The following is a 20,093-nucleotide window of genomic DNA, read 5'->3' on the forward strand; positions in this document are numbered from 1 at the left end:
TCAATATGATGTCCGTAAAAGCCGGAGGACAAAAGGAGAAACTGGCCACTCGGGTCAAAAAATGACAACAAAACCAGAAACCACCGAAGTTCCAGAGCCTATACTCGTTTCTCTCTCAGATTTATAGCCCGAACCCGAGCTCCTGTAGCAAACCCGTGAAGCCCAGCAGAACACCAACTATGGGAGATAGACATCGAAACAAATGTAACCAAGACCATCTTATCACAATATCTTGCACTGCTGCGAGTTCAATAGAAGAAAGGTTGTCCAGTCCATCCAGATGAAACAGAGTGTTGTTGGTTGGGGCCATAAAGATCCAAGTAAAGGGAACCATAGCGATCGTGCTTAGACCAGCCAGCACGTAAATCCGGCGTTGCAAACGATTTAGGGCTATGTATCCGTATAGCCCGCAGGTTGCGAGACAAAGTGCAGGCATGTAAATGTGGCCGTAGTGATAAACACGCACCCATTGGCGGACCAGGTGCGCGGCATCGGTGTCGGTGTCGAGGAAGACCGGGATGGCAACCCCCGAGAGACAGACCATGGCACCTTTGACTGTTAGAGTAAACTTCTATAGCGGCTGTTCATCCCGTTGCTTGCCTGCGAGAAATGAGCCGGCTACCACAGCCGTGGCCTGGGTCCCAATGTTGGAAGGGGACATATTTGCAGTGTTCGTTTTTTTTCACCGTTCTGGCAGTCAATGCAAGCCTAAATAGTTTTAAACCCCCCGAGACCTTGGGCTTAGCAACGTATGATTGTGCAGGAATAGACCGGGGATCCCTATATAATTTAAAATTACCGTATGGTCAAAACTCAAGTGACAAAAGACCGAGACTGCACCTCATTCCTTTAGACTTATTCAACGAGGAATCCCACACTAGCCTAAACCTCTTCTGAATTCATCAATTTGACGTCCCGCAACAATGGTATCAATCGATGAGCCTGAAATTCCTGAGCTCTTTGGCTCCCCTGAGAACAAGTACCTCTGCCTGACAATATGTGGTTATCGCAAACCAGGCATGAGCGAAGAAGACTACCGAAGTCATATGGTGAATGTTTCGGCCCCATTAACCAAACATCTGATGGTCAAATATGGCGTCAAACGCTGGACTCAGGTCAGTCTCTCTTTGGATCTCTAGTGACTCAGGGGCTGATGGACCAGATTCACAATCAAACCTCGACACGCGCGCTGATGGGAAAACTGTTTGACTCGCAAATGGCGCGGGTTGCCGATTTTGACTGCTTCAGTCAGGTGATCTTCAAGAGCGTCGACGACTACAAGCGCATGAAGGACGATCCGTGGTATAAGGAGCATCTGGTTGGTGATCATGAAAACTTTGCTGATACAAAGCGGAGCTCGTAAGTACTTTTTCTTTTTGTTTCTTTTTCTCTGAACTATGTATTCTCATTGACCATTTCAGGATGACTATTGGCTGGGTAGAAGAGTACATTCGGGGTGGCGAGGTTGTTGATGGATACGATGGTTGTTAGTTGTGCTCTGATTTCTCCAAATTGCTTGAAACTATTCAATAGTTTTAATTTGAAACTACGCTTTTAAGCCTTATAGTCTTCTGCCAAAGCTGTGCTTGTATTTAAGTAAGTATAGCTGAGCAATGCAATTGACCTAAGCCAACTCTGGAATCTCTTTCCACGCGAGATCGAAACCAGCACCAAACACCCATTTCCTCGACAACAATCGATTTGGCTCATCAATGATTTCCGCTGTGCCATCGTAGCACAACTTTGCCATCTTCAGCCACATATCACCCTGAACGGGGAAGTCTGCAGCCCCTGGCCCCCCTTCAAACGGAGTCACTACGTCCTCTCCATTCTTCAGCGCCCGTATGAACTTCACAATATGGCCATCATCGTGAACCTCATTTGCAGCGCGATATAACTCTGCCCAATCCATGTCGTTACTCAAGGTTGGCTTATACTCATTCACCACCTCTTTCTGCAGCTCTGGTGATCCGTTGGCCGCGTACCATGTCAGGTCAATACGCCCCTTCCACTCCACCAAACGTACTTTGTTCTCAATCGAGATCCAATCCTCGCTGAGGAGAAGCTGGACAAAGAACGCAGAGGTTACCATATGCAGATAGAAAAAGTCGACCTTGGGCGTTTTGCCGGGCTTTTGAGCGGCGGTCGTGAAGGCTGAACAGCTGATTACCTCCGCTGCGGCGCGCTCCAGAGTTTCTGGAGTCACTTGGAACTGAGCAGCTAGAGGGACAAGTTCATCCGAGGCCCGCTCTACCATTCCCTGTCCGCGGAATGGTCCATCTTGCAGACGAGCAGACGCCCGGATCTTCTCGTTGGCACGGACGGCTTGGTAGAGTTCAATAAGCGGCCTGGGCTGAATGGATCCTGAGCGGGCCAACTCTTCACTGCGGCGGAAGAATGGGGTCCAAATGTGGCCCGGGTGATGGGAGGCCGCTTGGGCCAGACCTTCGGCGACGATGCTGGGTTGGTCAAACTCGACACCAAATCCCAAGTGAATAATTGGGTGGTAAAGGCCTTCGAATAGTTGAGCAAAGACAGCCTCCGCAACAGATGTTCCACTGAAACAATACTCGTTGACAACGGCTTTCCACCCTTTGGCTTCGATCTCTTGCTCAAAGAAGACGAGGAAGTTGGTGTACTCGGGAATCTTGACCATGCGAGACAAGAAAGCCCGCGGGTCGCTCAATTCTCCAATGGATTCTGGTATCAACGAAGGAAGCGGCCGCTGCAATATCTCCCCGTCATCATAGGCCCGTCGGAGCTGCTCGGGGCCCCCACCCATGGCCAGTACGGTGAGCAAACTATGCGGGATATGGTTGTGCCCGGCAATGTCTTGAAAGTACATGTGCCATTCGTCATGATTCTTTTGCAGGAGTTTGTTGGCAGCCTGGAGTGCGCCCGGCACCACGCCAGCATCGATACGAGCGATGCCGAGATGGTCAGGCGAGAGGCGCACTTGGGAGGATTCAGTAGCCGTCATGGTGGGATAATATACGATGCCAACCTTCTGCTGATTGGCTTTAGGCTTTTATTTGGCCCCCAATGGCGATGGCCCCAACCCGATTTATATAGTCGTACGCCTCGCCGATCAAAGCGCTGAGTCAGATTCATCTATCCCGAGCAACCCTAGCTTCGGACTCCGAGCTTTTTTGCTGACGCTAACATAGGAATTGTCCCGGTCTGAGAGCTAAACAATGATTGCCTATCTGCCTCATGCCACTTCATGCAGGCTTCTGCCGCTAACGTGCCATGCTGCTAAGCCTCAGCTGCGATCTCATCGCTTGGCGACCATGTGGCGATCGTCAGGTACGGAAGGAAGCTCTAGCTAACTAGATTGGGAGTTAACTTTTCTTGCTCAGCCATTGTCATGATATGATTTCCGGATGTACTGGCTCCGCTAACATGAATGTCCACCTCTTCTCGTGTCAGGTATAAAAGCCCCCTCGAGGGAAAGTTTGTTGGCTCGAATCCCAACCATTCATTCCCTCTTCACTGTCGAACACTTCCCTGTTCACTTAGTGTGATACTCATTATGACTACGAAATCTTTTGTGTTTCTTGGTCTGATAAGTACGGCCTTTGGACTGGCAACAAATACCAGTCATTCCAATCTGCCGTCGTGTCGTGCTCTCCCTGGGGACGCCGCATGGCCCAAATCCCACGAGTGGGCCAAGCTCAACAAGACCATCAATGGAAACTTGATTGCAACTATACCTGAGGCTAGCGTATGCCATGAATCTTCTTTCGGAACTTTTGATTCCTCGGCCTGTGCCCAACTCAAAGCTACATGGGATGTGGCACTTCCCAGCCAGTGGGTCTCACAGTCTGTCCAAATGGGGTCCCATCACTGACACACGCCAGTATTTCCGCTCCTGGAGATGTCCTCAGCCAGTACTTCCAGAACTACACATGCGTTCCCTTCACCAATGTGTCTCAGAATTGTGAGCTGGGCAACTTCCCCAACTACGTTGTCAATGTCACTGGAGTAAACGATGTCCGGGGCGCCATTGCGTTTGCTAAAAAGTACAACATAAGAATCGTGATCAAGAACACAGGACATGAGTACGTACTATACCTCTAAATTAATATTTGAACCAGAATTTACTGATAAATCCAGCTACCTGGGCAAGTCCACCGGGAGAGGCAGCTTGTCCCTCTGGACTCACAATCTCAAGTCCACCGAGTACATCCCTTCCTACAGCTCCCCCTATTATAAAGGGCCCGCTGCAAAGCTAGGTGCTGGTATTGAAGGATGGGAAGCCTACGGGCTTGCCAATTCGACAGGTCACCGCATGGTTGGGGGTACCTGTCCTACCGTCGGTATCGTAGGTGGTTATACACAGGGTGGCGGTCACTCAATCCTCTCTAGCTCCTACGGCACGAGTGCCGACAATGTGCTGGAGTGGGAGGTTGTCACAGTCGACGGTCAGCACCTCATAGCGACCCCAAATCAAAACTCGGACCTCTACTGGGCCCTCAGCGGTGGTGGCGGTGGCACTTTTGCCGTCGTTCTCTCGATGACCGCTCGATTGCACACGGACAGTATAGTGGGTGGTACCCTTCTCAGCTTCAACGACTCGATCGTTGGCAACGCTGCTTACTGGGAGGCCGTGGGTGCATTCCACGCACTCCTTCCTGATTTCCTTGATGGCGGCAACTCCTTCACTTACTCCGTCGGGAAGAACTCCTTATCCGCATACGGAACAATGCCTGGTGCAAATCTCACCGAGGTCAATCGGTTGCTTAAGCCATTCTTAGCTGACCTAGCACACCGCAATATCACTCCTTACAATACGCCACAAGTCTCACCCAACTACTATACCCACTTTTACACCTACCTGGGTCCAGCCCCCTACGGTTACGACGCTTTCTATCCTTTCACCAACAGCCGCATCATCCCTCGATCACTCGTGGCAAACTCTACCACGAATGCTGTCGTCACAGACCTTTTCCGCAATATTACTCTTGTGGAAGCCTTCTCTCCCTTCTACTGCGACAGTTTCACTGTCGCCACCCAATCCCATCCGGATAACTCGTTGCATCCCGCGTGGCGCGATGGGATGCTTCTTTGTGCTCCTGCGGGCAGCTGGGACTGGAACGCGACGCCAGAGGAAATGACGGCGCGGGATGAGTATGCTGCTAAAACGCTGCAGCCGATGATGGATAAGGCGACACCGGGTGGTATGGTCTATCTGAATGAGGCCAATCATCTGTACGCAGATTGGAAGGAAAGTTTCTACGGGAATAAGTAGAGAGACTGCTGAGTGTCAAGAACAAGTATGACCCACAGCAGTTATTGTATGTGAAGACGGGAGTGGGAAGTGACCGGTGGGATGAAGACGGAAACGGGCGCTTATGTAGAGTTTAGTTGTCACTGGGAGTCGTCTATTCTGGTTTGTCGATGGCTTGGGTAGAGATTGCGATGGAAAACATGGTTGAACTGTTCATAATTGCATAGAAAGATGTGAACATAATTGAATTCAATATATAGATCACAAACTCACGCCTCCATATTGATAGCCTCCTGGGCCTCCAATAGCTGCAGATAAACACCCGCAACATTCCACCGTACATCAATACTCATGAACCCCTCACGCAGGCTCCTCACCACCTCAAGGCCATGCGCTGATTTACTGCTGGTCCGCATATGGGCGCCACAGATGCGATAGGCAAAATACAGGCCCCACGGGGACATATCCTCTGGATCCCGACCCAAAAAGCATTGTCGCTCGATCAGATTTGCACTAATACGCTCCGTGATTTGTTGAAGGATAACCTTCGCTCGTCGTGAACGATAGGCCTCGATTTCTTCAACTGCATCGGATAATAACCAGGGTGTGTATAGGGCGACCAGGGCACTAAGTTTGGTGTAAACGCCTATACAAGATAAGGGTGACCATTGTAGTACTAACCTGTACACGAAGGTGATTTGATCATAGTCCGGGAAATCAATATTTAATGCAGCGCCTAACATTGACTGCAGGGTACGATCGAGCTGTATCCAAACATCATCTTCGCTGGTGAAGTCGGTTGAGAGGTGATAGAGAACTTGGCCCAATAATCTGGCGGCTTGACAAAGCAGAGCAAATTTACTCATATGTCCCGTCATTGGAGACGAGAGAGTCGAGAACCTATCGGGTTTGACGGTCTAATTTCAAGATCAGCAGCTAAAAGCCAAAGATCACGAATTGACATACCCCCTGGTCCCATGCAGCATCATCTGCTGGTAAAAAGTCATCCAATTTTGGATCTGCAGTTGCAAAGGGCCGTCCCGGGCAGCCGATGCTCACAAAGCTTTTATGTTGTTAGTATCCGAAATAAAACGCTCACGGTAGACAGCGACGAACCGGTCTAAAATGACAATAGCCCACCAGACCCTCCGTCGCTCCTCAACCTCCACCAGAGTGAGCACTCTCCGACTTGGCACCGTGCGACTGACATTAATACCCAAGGCATAGGCATACCTCGCACAGGTCCCGATCGACAAGAATGCAGCAGGGTAGATCCCGTGTCCTAGCTCATAAAGAGCAACAAGAACTCCAGCTTGCAGTACTAAAATAGAGAAACACCCTTCCACGTTTAGATAAAAATGTTTAGTTGAGTTATACAACGCTGTCCGGGGACTACGAGAACCAGCCGGCGGGAAGGTAGTGATGAGCTTCAGTGCCAATAAAAGAAGAACAACATCGGGCCGCGAGTGGAATGAGGGCTGTAGGTATAAGTCATAAAAGCGCTTCTTCGAGATGAAGGGCATCCATTGATGAACATGCTCGAAAAACCGCGTTGCCGTGAGCTGGATTTCATCCAAATCGCCTAATAGTTGTATAATATACTGCGGGACAGTCCCTGTCGCAGGTGAAGTCTCCACTAAGCCGTGCTGTAGCAGAGCCGGATCGAGAAACAAGATGGTCGGAAAGTCAATAGTCCGAACATCTGCCTGCTCGTCCAGAGGGGAGGGGTACCATCCTCGCTCCGGGCTTGAGGTGGTGGCCGAGTGACTAAGCGCATCTGGTCTCCAATACTCGCAATTTCGATTACGCCTGCGTTGGCCCGCGTTAGCTCTGCTGCTGTAATGTAATCATTCGTGTTTACTTAGCACAGAGGGAGCATCTGGGGAGTGCCTTGTCGCATTTCCTCTTGCGAGACCTGCAGGATTGACAGGACTGGGGGGCTAGGTCGAGGCTGGGTTCATGACTGGGGGTCTGCATGATGAAGGTAGAAGGTGGACGGAGTTCGGTTTCTGGCGGGCTTTGACGGCCGCAGCAAGGAGACTAAGTGGGGAAAGATGACCGCAAAATGCGGGATGTGTATGACAGGCGGAAATTGGGCGGAGATGACCGGATCATTTCCGACCGCATTTGCGGCCGCGTAAGCGGCCGCAAAGGATGACAAATCGCGCACATCGGCCATGGACGGAGAAACTGGAGGCCGAACTATACAAAGAATGGACTCACATAAGTAGCCATAATTGTCGATTCATTCAAGTCATTATACCTTGATATTTATCTGAAAGTCTTCTCCTCTACTTCTCAACATGGGCTCGCCAAGCCCCTACGCTGCCGCGCATCTCGACCCTCAAGGCGCCGGAGATGCACGACCAACCGCCCTTCAAATCATCAAAGATGAGGGTGCCGAAGGAAAGCTGGCCGGTAAGGTTATTGTCATCACTGGAGCCACATCAGGCATTGGTCTCGAGACAGCTCGTGCCTTAAAGACCACCGGGGCCACTCTGTTCCTCACAGCCCGCAACCGATCTAAGGCCGAGAAGAACCTCGCCGGGATCCTAGAACCCGGCCGAGTCTCGCTGATCGACTTGGATCTGGACTCATTTGCGAGTATTCGTGCTGGAGCTAAAGAACTCCTCGCCGAGTCCAAGGGCCAGGTCAACATTCTTATCAACGGCGCGGGTGTTATGGGTATCCAGAACCGTACGCTCACCGAAGATGGCATTGAGGCGCAATTCTCTGGCAACTATGTGGGATTCTTCCTCCTCTTCCAGCTTCTGAAGGAAGCTTTGCTAGCCAGTGTGACTCCCGAGCTCAATTCGCGAGTCGTGGTCGTGGCTTCATCTGCCCACCGAGCTAGCACTCTCCCAAGTAGCGACAACTACAACTTCGAAAAGAGCGAATATAACCACGAAACTGCGTATAACAACGCTAAGCTTGCTGCGGTATATTTGGCCAACACCATTGAGCGGTTATATGGTTCCCAGGGACTACATGCTACCAGTCTCCACCCCGGCGCGATCAACACTGATATATCCCGTAATATGCCTCCGGAGTTCTTAGAGGCTATTATGACCAACCCCTACATTCTAAAGATCTTAAAGTCTTCCCAGCAGGGAGCGGCTACGACGGTGTGGGCGGCTGTGGGCGAGGAGTGGGAGGCAAAGGGTGGCAAGTATCTCGAGGACTGTAAGGAAGCGGACCGTGGTGAGGACGATGGCCAAACCTTCGGCGCCGGATGGGTGAAGCAAACATATAACCCTGAGGAGGAGGATCGTCTCTGGAAGGATTCCCTTAAGATAGTCGGACTGGAGTGAAGTGATCATTTTTCACACGTTGATAGATGCTATTATTCCAGCGCTCAAGAGAGCTAGTATGGCAATGTGATCTGTGCACAGTTGGACTTGATTTCCAGTATTGCGATGTTTTCTTCTTTCTTTTAAACAATTCTTCGGCCTTGTAGTTGGCTATGTGCCATGACTCTCGGTGTAGATAGCCGGTTCTCACCCAAACATCCTTGGTAGCTGTCGACCACATGTGTCGAGGGCGGTAGAGGGGAGGAGGTACGCCTTGAGCACCAAATATCGCGCTTCAGTAGCGGGGTTCGGCAGAGGAACAGTTCAAAGCACCACACGGATACCACCTGCCAAGGGTCCCTCAATGAGGGTCCCCTTTTTCATAAGGGTGTATACAACATAGACCTCATAACCGCCCGCGAGCTGCCCTTCGAGGGCCGCCCACAGACCCGCCATTTACGGCGGGAGGGTAGGGTCCTCCTGCCCGCGGGTCGGGCACCTCTTTTACATGCCCTTAGAGGGCGGCCCTCGAAACATTTCGAGGGCCGACAAATATGACAAACATGGAATATCTCATGATTGTATATGTCAAAGTGCAAGGTGGATTACAGGATACAACGCGGACCAGCAAGTCAGATAGTGTCTGTGAGAGATATGATTCCCAGCAGATCCATTGTGTTATTCACGCAGCCGATCAACGATACGATATTTGGGTTGGCTAGTTAAAGTGTCTATGCGAAGAGACTGCCATATAGCAGCTGACTGAGCTAGTCTATAGTCCCACCTCTGGATGTACCCTCAAAAGGTGAGGCGTAACTGCTTATGCTGTAGGCATGTGAAAGCCCACAAATTTTGATTGAAACTGCACTGACTTGAAAGACTAGGACAACCAGATCTATGGGCATTCGACTACAATGCACCAGGGCATAGGCCACAGCTCCTTGCCATCTCTTTATTCCTACTCTTGACTATCAGAACATATTGTTGAAGTCTACAGAGTAGATGAGATCATGAAACAACACAATGTAATGTATTGTGGATGGATGATAGTTGTACTGGAGGAAAGGTAAGAAATAGACTACTACTAATGTAGGGAAACATCATATGACCAAGGAGAGATCTTAACACATATAAGTCATGAAATGTCACGATGATATATATATACCGGCTAATAATTGACAGTGAACCTTTGAGAGCTTACTAGAGTGGCCCTATGTTAAAAGATACTCTGCAAGTCAGGGTAGGTGCCTATCAATCAGGTAGGAGAAGGTAACAAGATAGGTGGTTCCAAAAGTCAAAGACTATTTCTTAAAGAGCCGTTAGGCTTCCTCTATATAGTCCGATTTATATATAGTCTCCCTATATTAATAGCGGGAGGAAATATGATATATAGAGCGGGGTCCTATTCCTACGGGGAACCCTTCTCGGAAGGATAGGGAAATACGGGCGATCCCCCTCTAGAGAGGTCAAACCTCCTATAGGCCTAAGGTACTAATCTAGGAATAGCCTTACGTCTAATTATATTATAATAAATCATCCCTCCTTTAAGAATCGCGTACTTTTATATAGGGTAATAGGTAATTAGGAGGAAGTATATAATAGGATAAACGATATAATATAGATAAGAACGTAAATAAAGCGAGATTTTACCTATAAAAATCGGGGATACGTCCCTTTATTTTAATTCTATAGCCTCCTTTCGTTTTTCTTCTTCTCTTTATATCTTACTTCCTTAATTTTCTTTTATTTAGGTTATTATTTTATTAGCTCTTCTTCGGTTTTAAAATACCTAAATCTTTATAATACCTCGATAAAACCCTATATATAATACCCGCCCTTTTTTAGAGGCCCTAGTTTATATTAGGATCCTCTAATATATATATTATCTATATATTATAATTACCGAGTAAAAGGAGGATTAGACTCGCCTTTTTAAGATTAACTATATAATAGACGCTAAGACTTTAGTTATATATAAGTAGTATTCTAGCCGCGCTTTAATATATATTCTTATAGGTTTCGCTAAGTTTTATATATAGAGATAGCGGCTAATAATTCTTAGGCTATAACCGCGGTACTTAGCGACTATTAGGACCTAAGTAACGTACTAATATAGACCTATAAAGTATGCTAGCTAAACTAGATTAATATTAATAATACTAAAGGGGATAGTAGCGAGCTAGAATAGCCGTATTCTATAGAGACTCGTTAAATAATCGTCGAGAAGATAATAGAGCTCTATAAGTCCTTCGACGCCTTAAAGTAAGCTTACTATAAGGAGTATAGGTTAACCGGTAATAGACTTCGGCACAACCCACTCTAACCGGGACCTAACCCAACCTAACCCAACCTAAAATGGGTTTTGGGTCTATTATTTTGACCTAACGATAGGTTTTAGGTTATAGCTAATAACCTAAAACCTATTAGGTAACCTATTAGGGCCCTAATATAGTATAAACCAGACAAATAGACTTCTAGCGTATAACTATATAATTAATATATTTTTTACTTATAATATTAAGTATTTTGCTTATAGCGCTTATCTAGAATAAATTAAGAATAAATTAAATAATTAAATTAGGATATATTTCTCTAATATTACTTAAAATCATTATCTACTCTACTCTTATACTTCCTTCCTAAGGCCTATCTCTAAATTAAAGTCTCTAGTAACTCTAGCTCCGTTATCTCTATATCTATATCTATTAAATAAAGAGATATCTCTCGCGGTCTATTATCTACTCCCTCTTCCTCTTTATTATTACTAATTAGGTTAAGCTTAGTATCCTCTATATAATTATCGTTCTACTCCTTTACCGACTCGATCTTAGCTAGTATAAAGAACTACTCGAGCTACTTTATCTTAATATCCTTAAGATTAAATCTTATTATATATAGAAATAATATAAGCTTGTCGATTATTTCGGACTTTAGATAACTATAATAGTAGTAATAAATATCCTAAGTAGTATTAAAGAGCTATTCGATACTAATATTAGTTATTAGGATAGAAAGAATATCGCGAGTAAATAACGCGATCGTAAGAAAATATAATTAGTTCTCCTATTAGAATTAAAGAGATTTAATATTAATTAGGTCTAGTAATATAAATATATGTTACGGACCTATCCGTCACCAATCAGTGGTGACCCACCAGGCACACCAATAGGCCATCGAGAGCCAACCAGTAGATCTATCAGTAGATCACGTATAAACTTACTAAGTAAGAGTATGATCCGCCCTAAGCGGATCTACCCCGTAGAGGATTTCCGTTATATAGGTTACTCTACGTACTAGATAACTACTATACTAGGGAAATACGTAACCGTGACTCCTACGTCGACTCTAGGAGTATACTGTTACGCACTAGCTAACTGGTCACAGTTAGGTTAGATGGGTTCAGGGTATACTTGCCTTAATACTCCTCGAATGGTCTAACGTCAATGATCGGATCGCAACTGAGCTATTGCCGCGTAGGGCCTTACTATAGCCTAAGTCCTTTTGAGCGATTAAGGAACTGATGCTAGGTAGAGCGCCAAGTAGATCTATACCGGGGTATTGGTCTACTCGTAAGTGTTATTAAGTTATAATCAAGTAAAGAGTTATAGTAATCTAAAAGGTAAATATAAGTAACAATATATAATTGAAGACGAAGAACTAAACTAGATATATAAATGAGTGTCCTTATATATCCCTAAGTTCTTCCTATATAGAATAGTAGATAGTAGAATAGTAGAATCGCCTTAGCGGATTCTACTAATCTACTTACTACCCTTCTACTACCTATATAATCACGTGATACTAAGTAGCGGTTGTCTAGTACGTAGAGCAACCTATATAACGGAAATCCTCTACGGGGTAGATCCGCTTAGGGCGGATTATACTCTTACTTAGTAAGCTTATACGTGATCTACTAATAGGTATCCTAGTTAGCTCTCGCTAGCTTATTAGTATACCTAGTAGGTTATTACTAATTAGTAACGGATAGGTCCGTAATATTACCTCCCCTCTTCCTAGGAGTTTCGTCCCTAAGACTTATAAAGCTACGGTATCCCCCCTTAGGTAGGTAATAGATTTCTTTTCCTTAAAATAATACTTCCTTATTATACCTAAACGAAAGGCTAACTCTATTTCTTTACTTACTCCTAAACTTCCCTCCGATTCTTCTAATACTTATTATCGTTAGGCGACTTATATTAAGGATAATAGTTTTACTACCTCTATTTTTTACGATTATTATAAATTAATAGGTATTACTTATCTAATAGATCGTTCTTGTTAATATTCGAAATATACCTCGTATACTCGCGCGGGTCGCTTATATAAGTATGACTTTTATACTAGTCGGGAATAGGATTTATTATATCGTACTAAAACTAAACTTTTTTCGGATCTTAAAACGAATAAAAGTAAACTCGATTTATTAGAACCCGAGTTAAGTAAACTATAAGCTTATCTTATAGAGCTATATTAAAAATTGTTAAATAAATAAAAATAATACTAGAAAGTAATATCTAGATAACGTCGGTTATATAAATAAATATCCTTCCTAAAATAAAAGGGTTTTAAAATATTAGAATATAATACTAAACTCCTTTAAATTCTCGATAAAAAGTAAATATCCCTAGAGTAGGCTTCCCCTTCTACTCTCGACCTCGAGTAGCTTACTACTACTACCGATTATCCGAACTTTAATTAGATATTAGTAGAGATTGCTAATTTCCCTATTTCCTTTTAGGATAAATCCGGTTTTATACCCTCCTCGCTTTCCGTTACGTAGGGGTCCTTTTCGCCTATTAGTAATACTATTAAATAAGCTAGTAGTAGCCCCTTAGGTTCTAGATAGGTTCCTATATATTTTCTAAGGTAGGATACCCTTTCTACTAAACTAAGAGTTATTACTAACTATTATATTATCTATCCGATAGGATTCGTTCGACTTTATATTCGTCTTTAGTTTCCTCGATTTCTATATTAGTTATAATTTCGGCGTTATCTAGTACTAGTTCGAGTAACGAGATATAAAATACTATATAGAGTTTTTATATACTTTCGGGTAGCTTTAAGCGATAATTTACTAGTCCTAATTTTTCTTTAATCTTAAACGGTCCTAGTCGTAGGTAATCTAATTTGTTACTAGGTCGCTTAGTTTTAATATTATGTCGTAATAGGTAAACCTTTTCTCCCTCTTTAAGGTTAGGTCCCTCTCTATAGTAGTCGTTATAGTATTTCTTTATATATAGATTAATAAAGTTAATATCTCTAGCTAGTTACGTATATAACTTTCTTAGTCTACTAGCCTTCGATCTCGCTAATTCTACTACGGCTATCTTATTAATTAGTTCTCTAAATACTATTAGATTATATCTATAATTCGTAAAGAATAGTATTTTGTTAGTCGTAGAGTATATTATATTATTATATACTAGCTATACTATTAGTAGTAGTCCTATCTAGTTATCTTACTAGTAGTTTACGTAGTATCGTAGGTACTATTTTACTATCTAATTCACTCTTTCTATCTAACTGTTAGTTTACGGGTAGTATACGGTAGAGAGTCTAAGCTTAATACCTATCTAGTCTATAAAAGACTTCTATATATTCGATATAAATAGCTTATCTCTATCCGATATAATCTTACTTAGTATCTTATAGTTCGTAACTATATATCGAAGTATAATATTCGCTATTTGATTAGTATTAATAGTTTCTATAGTCGGAATTATATAGGCGTATTTAGTAAGCCTATCGACTATAACTATAATTATATTATATCTATCTAAGATTAGTAGCTTCGTAATAAAGTCTATTATAATCTATTCCTACGGCTAGGTTAGCGTCTTAGATAACTATAATTCTCCGTAAGGTACGTATTATATAGGTTTGTTTCGTTAGTACGTATTATAAACGCGGATATAGAATCGAACCTTTCGCTATATATTTAGAAAATAATAATTTCGTATAATATATTCGATGGTTTTTTCTACTCCTATATATCTATACAAGATATTATCGTAGTATCGACGTATAACCTCTTCTCTTAGCTTACTTAGAATATATATTAATCTATATATATAGAGTAATCCTTAGTCGTCCTTAGTAAGTTTTCTACCCTTCTTAACGAGTTAGTTAATCGTATCTTCCTCTAATACGTCTTTAATTTTCTATAAGAAGTCGTCGTCCTTAACTTCTATCGTTACGGCTAGTAACTATTTATTATACGAGATAGTACTATTAGAGTTTTGTTTTAATATGGTAGGATCCGCTACCTTAGTTCCTAATTCGTAGTCTAGTCGTCTATTTAAAGCGTCGGCTTATCCGTTCTCTATCTCTTTATAGTATTTAATTTTAAAATCGTATTATATAAGGGTTTCGGCCTATCGCGCTTATCGTCTCGTTAATTTCTTCGTTATAGTAAAGAACGTAAGATTCTTATAATCGGTCTTAACCGTTATTATATACTTTACTCCTTCTAGATATACTCTCTAGACTTAGAACGCTAATACTATAGCTAATAGTTTTTTATCGTATATATCGTAGTTAAGTTCTACTAGAACTATTTTCCTTAACTAAAATATAACTAGTCGGTACTTACCGTTAGTTCCTAGTTATATTAGCCTTACTCCTAGAGCGTAGTCTAATATATCGGTTTCTATAATAATTAGTCGGTCGTAGCTAAACGTAGCTATAATTATTCCTTTATTAAAGAGTTTCTTAAGGTCCTAGAACGATTTGTCTACTACTTTATCCTATATGAATTTCTAATCTTTCTTAGTAAGATAGTAGAGTCCTAATACGACTCTAGTATATCTATCGATAATTTTCCGATAATAGTTAGCTAAACTAAGAAATTGTTATACTTCCTTTATATTTTTAGATATCGGCTATTCTATAATACTTTTAATCTTATCTTCTTCTATCCCTAGTCCTTTAGGGGTAATATAGTATCCGAGGAAAGTCGTTTCCTAAACGTAGAATTCGTATTTCTTTAGTTTAAGAGTGACTTCTACTTCTCTTAGCTTCTATAATATAAGTCTATTATATTTAATATAATCTTCGAGTATCTCTAAGAAGACTAAGATATCGTCTAGATATACGATAACGAAGATATCTAAATATTCCTTAATCGCTTTAAAGATAAAGCGTTAGAATATCGCTAGTATATTAGTAAGGCCGAAAGGTATAACCTTATATTCGTAATATCCGAACTTAGTTCTAAATACCGTTTTCTATTTATAGCCTAGCTTAATCCTAATATAGTAATAGGTATTAGTAATATTATACTTCGAAAAGTACTTAGTATATCTAATCCTATCTTATATTTCGTTAATTAAAGGTAGTAGGTATCGATCTTTAATAGTAATCGAATTTAAATATTAGTAATCTATATAAAGTCGAAGACTCCTATCTTTCTTTAGTACGAAGATAATAGAATATCTAGCCGCTAACTTCGAGACTTAGATATATCCTTTCCGTAGGTTCTCCTAGATATATTCCTTAAGTATATCGGACTCCTTCTATAATAACTAATAGATAGGTATAAAAGTTAGTTTAGTACCTTCTATAGTATTAATCTCGTGGTTAAAGGATCTATATTTCGGTAATACCCTATCGGCCGGTACTATAAAAATATCTGTAAACTCCTAATATTCCTCTAGAATCCTAGGTTCGTCGCTAGTTACGTATAGCTTCTTATATTTGATTATTATATAGTCCTTTAACTCTTAGTCGGATATATCTAGTGATTATTCTATAGTATCTAGGGCGACGCCTATAACTAATACTCTAGTCCTCTTACTTCGGGACTATTTACTATACTCGTTTCGTTAGGTAGACTTTTATCGACGTATCTTATACTCGTCGTATTCTTATATATACTTATATCTATTAAAGGTAATTCGTCCCGATTACTAATTAATATTTAGGTTATACTTCCTAAGCTATAGAATACCTAGAATAATATCGTAGTCTCCCGTTTCTAGGATATTAAACCGTATTAATTCTAGGTATCTATAGATAGATATAGGCAATATAATAGTTTCTTCGCTAACTCCTCCCGAAAGTACTTCTCCGTCGAGTCCCGCGACTAGTATTACGTATAGTAGGGATTTAGTTATAACTTACCGATCGTCTTTAAACCTTAGGTTTATAAAGTTATTAGTAGCTCCTAAGTCGATAAGAGTCTATATTATTCCTATTAGTAGGTTTATATATAGTTTGATATATATTCCTAATAGTATTGCCGCTAGATATATTATTAGTCGATCCTTATAATCGTATATCTAGCGTCTATTATACTAAATTCCCTAGTATTCTTTTGTCTATTATAGCTTTTTTATCTACTATAGTAGTTTTAGTTCGATACTGTAATCTAACTTTACTAACCTATAAATAGTATACGTTTCGTTATAGTATATAATACTAGCTATCTTACTATATCCTAGGTATCGCGTATATCCTTTATACGCGTAAGTAGAATTTTCGTAAAGGTATCCTACTAGGTCGTCGCCTTCCTTAATTACGTTAATAAGGTACTAGTCTAGTCTACTAGGCTATATCTTTCCTTCGAGATATCCTATAAGCTCTTTTACTTCTTTATTATCGTAATAGTTCTTAGGGCTTTCTATTAGTATCTCTAGGATAGTTTAATCTATTCTAGGAAGCGTATCTAGCGTTCCTAGATTACTATTAGCTCTAGGGATCGGGTTCTATATCTCCGCGGGCCCTATATTATTAGTCGTAAGATACTTAGGGTCCCGGAACTTCTCTATTCCTATATCCGTAGTCTCTAGTCCTAGCGGGTCTAGTGACCGCTAACTAAGGTCCTCCTTAGCCGTAAGTCCTATTAGGTCCTAGATTAGTACTTAGGGTATATACTATATTTACCCTTAACTTTCTACTATATCCTAATCGATTTCTAGATAATCGAGTTCTAGCTCGTCGGCTAACCCTTTAATATATAGGTTGCCCGCCGTTATCTCTTCTAGGCTTAGGTTAGTCTATCTTACTAAGAGATCTTCTAAGAGTTCGTCCCTTAGGTCTATAGCGACTCGCCTTTTCTATCTAAGGCTATCGATAAGAGTCCCGACCTACCCTCCTAGGTCACCCTATTACTTATTAGGGTATATTTCCTTCTAGTATTCCTAACTAGCGCTTATTCCTTCGGCGCTAGTACCTATACTAGTAGTAGCCTTTCCCTTTTAGGTCGCTTATAGTACTTCGCGTATCGCCTATATATATTGCCGTTTCTCGTACGGTTTTTTCTATTTATATTCTTTCGCGCGGTATCCTAGTTTCTTATAGATAAAGTAAAGATTCTTCTATCGACGCTCGTCTTATTCTTCTCGTATCGCGTCGAGGTCTATCGGTATTAGGCTATATAGGTCTATATATCTCGCCGGTTAGGGTATAGACTACCTAGATCGCCTATCGTTCTAGCGATATTAGATAGGTAGTCGCTATCCGCCCGTCCTCTACTATCTTATTTCGCGATATTACGTTTCGCAATCGTAGATTCGATTATCGATTTTGACTACGATACCGATAATCTTATCTAGTATATCTAGTCGATTATCGCGTACTAGTTCGTCTTTAATATATTCCTTTAGTCCGTCTTCGAAGACTAAAACGAAGTAGTCCTTATCCTAACTTAAGTATAAGATGATTTATTAAAACTTAGCGGCGTATACGCTAACCGAAGTAGTCTATCGTAGGCGTCGAAGGCGTCGTTTAGCCGTTTGTTTCGCGTCGATATTACCGAACGTAAGTTTAATTCGTTCCTTAAACTTATCGTAGCTATTAAATACTTCCTAGGTAAAGTCGCTTTAGACTTCTTAGTCGGTTTCTTCTTAAAACTCGCGTAGGAATAGTTCGAACTAATCGAAGGCTAGTCCTCGGAGGAAGGTCGATATATAGATAACCTTATTAGCTTCTATAGGTAGCTTAGATCGGTTAACCCTTTAGTTCGTATCTAGTTAAGTAAGGAACGATCGAAGCTTAGATCGTATTCTATTAAAGAACTCCGGTTACGGAATCTTAACTATAGAGACTAAACGTTAGTTCTCTAGGGTTAAGATTTGCTCCTATAGTTGCTAGATTATCTTAGCTATTTACTAAGGGCTAGGCGCGTTACTTCGTATAGAAGTACCGCTACCGGTAGTCGAGTCGTTAACTATATTATCTTATCGTAACTCGAAACTTAATTCGAGACGGTCTTTAATATATTACGTACTAGCTAACTAGTTATAGTTAGGTTAGATAGGTTTAGGGTATACTTGCCTTAATACTCCTCGAATAGTCTAACGTTAATAATCGGATCGTAACTAAGCTATTGCCGCGTAGGGCCTTACTATAGCCTAAGTCCTTTTAAGCGATTAAGGAACTAATACTAGGTAGAGCGCCGAGTAGATCTATACCGGGGTATTAGTCTACTCGTAAGTATTATCAAGTTATAATCAAGTAAAGAGTCATAGTAATCTAAAAGATAAATATAAGTAATAATATATAATTAAAGACGAAGAACTAAACTAGATATATAAATAAGTGTCCTTATATATCCCTAAGTTCTTCCTATATAGAATAGTAGATAGTAGAATAGTAGAATCGCCTTAGCGGATTCTACTAATCTACTTACTACCCTTCTACTACCTATATAATCACGTGATACTAAGTAGCGGTTGTCTAGTACGTAGAGCAACCTATATAACGGAAATCCTCTGCGGGGTGGATCCGCTTAGGGCGGATCATGCTCTTGCTCAGTGAGCTTGTACGTGATCTGCTGACAGGTATCCTGGTTGGCTCTCGCTGGCTTATTGGTGTGCCTGGTGGGTCATCACTGATTGGTGACGGACAGGTCCGTAACATATACGTAGAAGTATACGGTGACTCCCGAATATACTCTAGGAGTATACTAGGGAGTAGGAACGAAGGATATATAAGGATACTCCCTTATATACTTAGTTTAGTTCTTCGTCTTTAATTATATATTATTACTTATATTTATTTTTTAGATTACTATAACTCTTTACTTAATTATAACTTAATAATACTTATAAGTAGACTAATACCTCGGTATAGATCTACTCGGCGCTCTACCTAGTATTAGTTCCTTAACCGCTTAAAAGGACTTAGGCTACTATAAGGCTCTACGTAGTATTAGCTTAGTTAAGACCCGATTATTAATATTAGACTATTCGAGGAGTATTAAGGTAAGTATACCCTAAACCTATCTAATCTAACTATAATTAGTTAGCTAGTACGTAATATATTAAAGACTATCTCGAATTAAGTTTCGAGTTACTAATAATATATCTTATATTAGTACTAGAAAGAAGCTAGTAATTAAGTATAACGATCCTAACTCTAATAATAAACGAGATAACCGAATCGAAATACTAAAAGAATAAGTAATAATCTTATTAGCTAGACTATAAGAGTAGGAAAAGTATAACGTCTAGATCGAGGACTATTTAGTATAAATATATATTTAGGTTACTACTTTTACTTTAGCTAGTACTATCTAGGGACTAATATTATCTAAAGCTAAGTACTTTAAAGGAAACCGAACTAAGCTT

General features: G+C 41.5%; 6 protein-coding genes across 6 annotated transcripts; 3 read left to right on the forward strand and 3 right to left on the reverse strand.

The window, feature by feature from the left end:
* Nucleotides 1-121: 121 nt before the first annotated feature.
* On the reverse strand, nucleotides 122-544 carry tpcL (anthrone oxygenase tpcL; the record flags this gene model as incomplete). Its single annotated transcript, XM_056900594.1, has 1 exon — nucleotides 122-544. One exon carries the CDS (start codon nucleotides 542-544, stop codon nucleotides 122-124), a length of 423 nt encoding a protein of 140 aa, XP_056749262.1.
* Nucleotides 545-923: 379 nt separating this feature from the next.
* tpcK (decarboxylase tpcK) lies at nucleotides 924-1,491 on the forward strand (the record flags this gene model as incomplete). The annotated part of the gene is made up of 3 exons (XM_056900595.1): nucleotides 924-1,115; nucleotides 1,163-1,359; nucleotides 1,422-1,491. 3 exons carry the CDS (start codon nucleotides 924-926, stop codon nucleotides 1,489-1,491), a joined length of 459 nt encoding a protein of 152 aa, XP_056749263.1.
* A 133-nt stretch (nucleotides 1,492-1,624) lies between these two features.
* tpcI (questin oxygenase tpcI) lies at nucleotides 1,625-2,980 on the reverse strand (the record flags this gene model as incomplete). Its single annotated transcript, XM_056900596.1, has 1 exon — nucleotides 1,625-2,980. The coding sequence occupies one exon, from the start codon at nucleotides 2,978-2,980 to the stop codon at nucleotides 1,625-1,627; it is 1,356 nt and encodes a 451-aa protein (XP_056749264.1).
* A 552-nt stretch (nucleotides 2,981-3,532) lies between these two features.
* Nucleotides 3,533-5,251, forward strand: N7537_009543 (putative FAD-dependent isoamyl alcohol oxidase; the record flags this gene model as incomplete). The annotated part of the gene is made up of 3 exons (XM_056900597.1): nucleotides 3,533-3,822; nucleotides 3,861-4,061; nucleotides 4,117-5,251. 3 exons carry the CDS (start codon nucleotides 3,533-3,535, stop codon nucleotides 5,249-5,251), a joined length of 1,626 nt encoding a protein of 541 aa, XP_056749265.1.
* Nucleotides 5,252-5,499: 248 nt separating this feature from the next.
* Nucleotides 5,500-7,207, reverse strand: N7537_009544 (Zn(II)2Cys6 transcription factor; the record flags this gene model as incomplete). Its single annotated transcript, XM_056900598.1, has 5 exons — nucleotides 5,500-5,857; nucleotides 5,912-6,147; nucleotides 6,197-6,293; nucleotides 6,347-7,039; nucleotides 7,092-7,207. The coding sequence occupies 5 exons, from the start codon at nucleotides 7,205-7,207 to the stop codon at nucleotides 5,500-5,502; spliced, it is 1,500 nt and encodes a 499-aa protein (XP_056749266.1).
* Nucleotides 7,208-7,533: 326 nt separating this feature from the next.
* On the forward strand, nucleotides 7,534-8,541 carry N7537_009545 (putative short-chain dehydrogenase/reductase; the record flags this gene model as incomplete). The annotated part of the gene is made up of 1 exon (XM_056900599.1): nucleotides 7,534-8,541. One exon carries the CDS (start codon nucleotides 7,534-7,536, stop codon nucleotides 8,539-8,541), a length of 1,008 nt encoding a protein of 335 aa, XP_056749267.1.
* Between the last annotated feature and the right edge of the window lie 11,552 nt (nucleotides 8,542-20,093).

This window comes from Penicillium hordei (genome assembly GCF_028827395.1).
Source record: "Penicillium hordei strain IBT 12815 chromosome Unknown utg000005l_segment0_segment0, whole genome shotgun sequence".
Taxonomy (NCBI): Eukaryota; Fungi; Ascomycota; class Eurotiomycetes; order Eurotiales; family Aspergillaceae; genus Penicillium; species Penicillium hordei.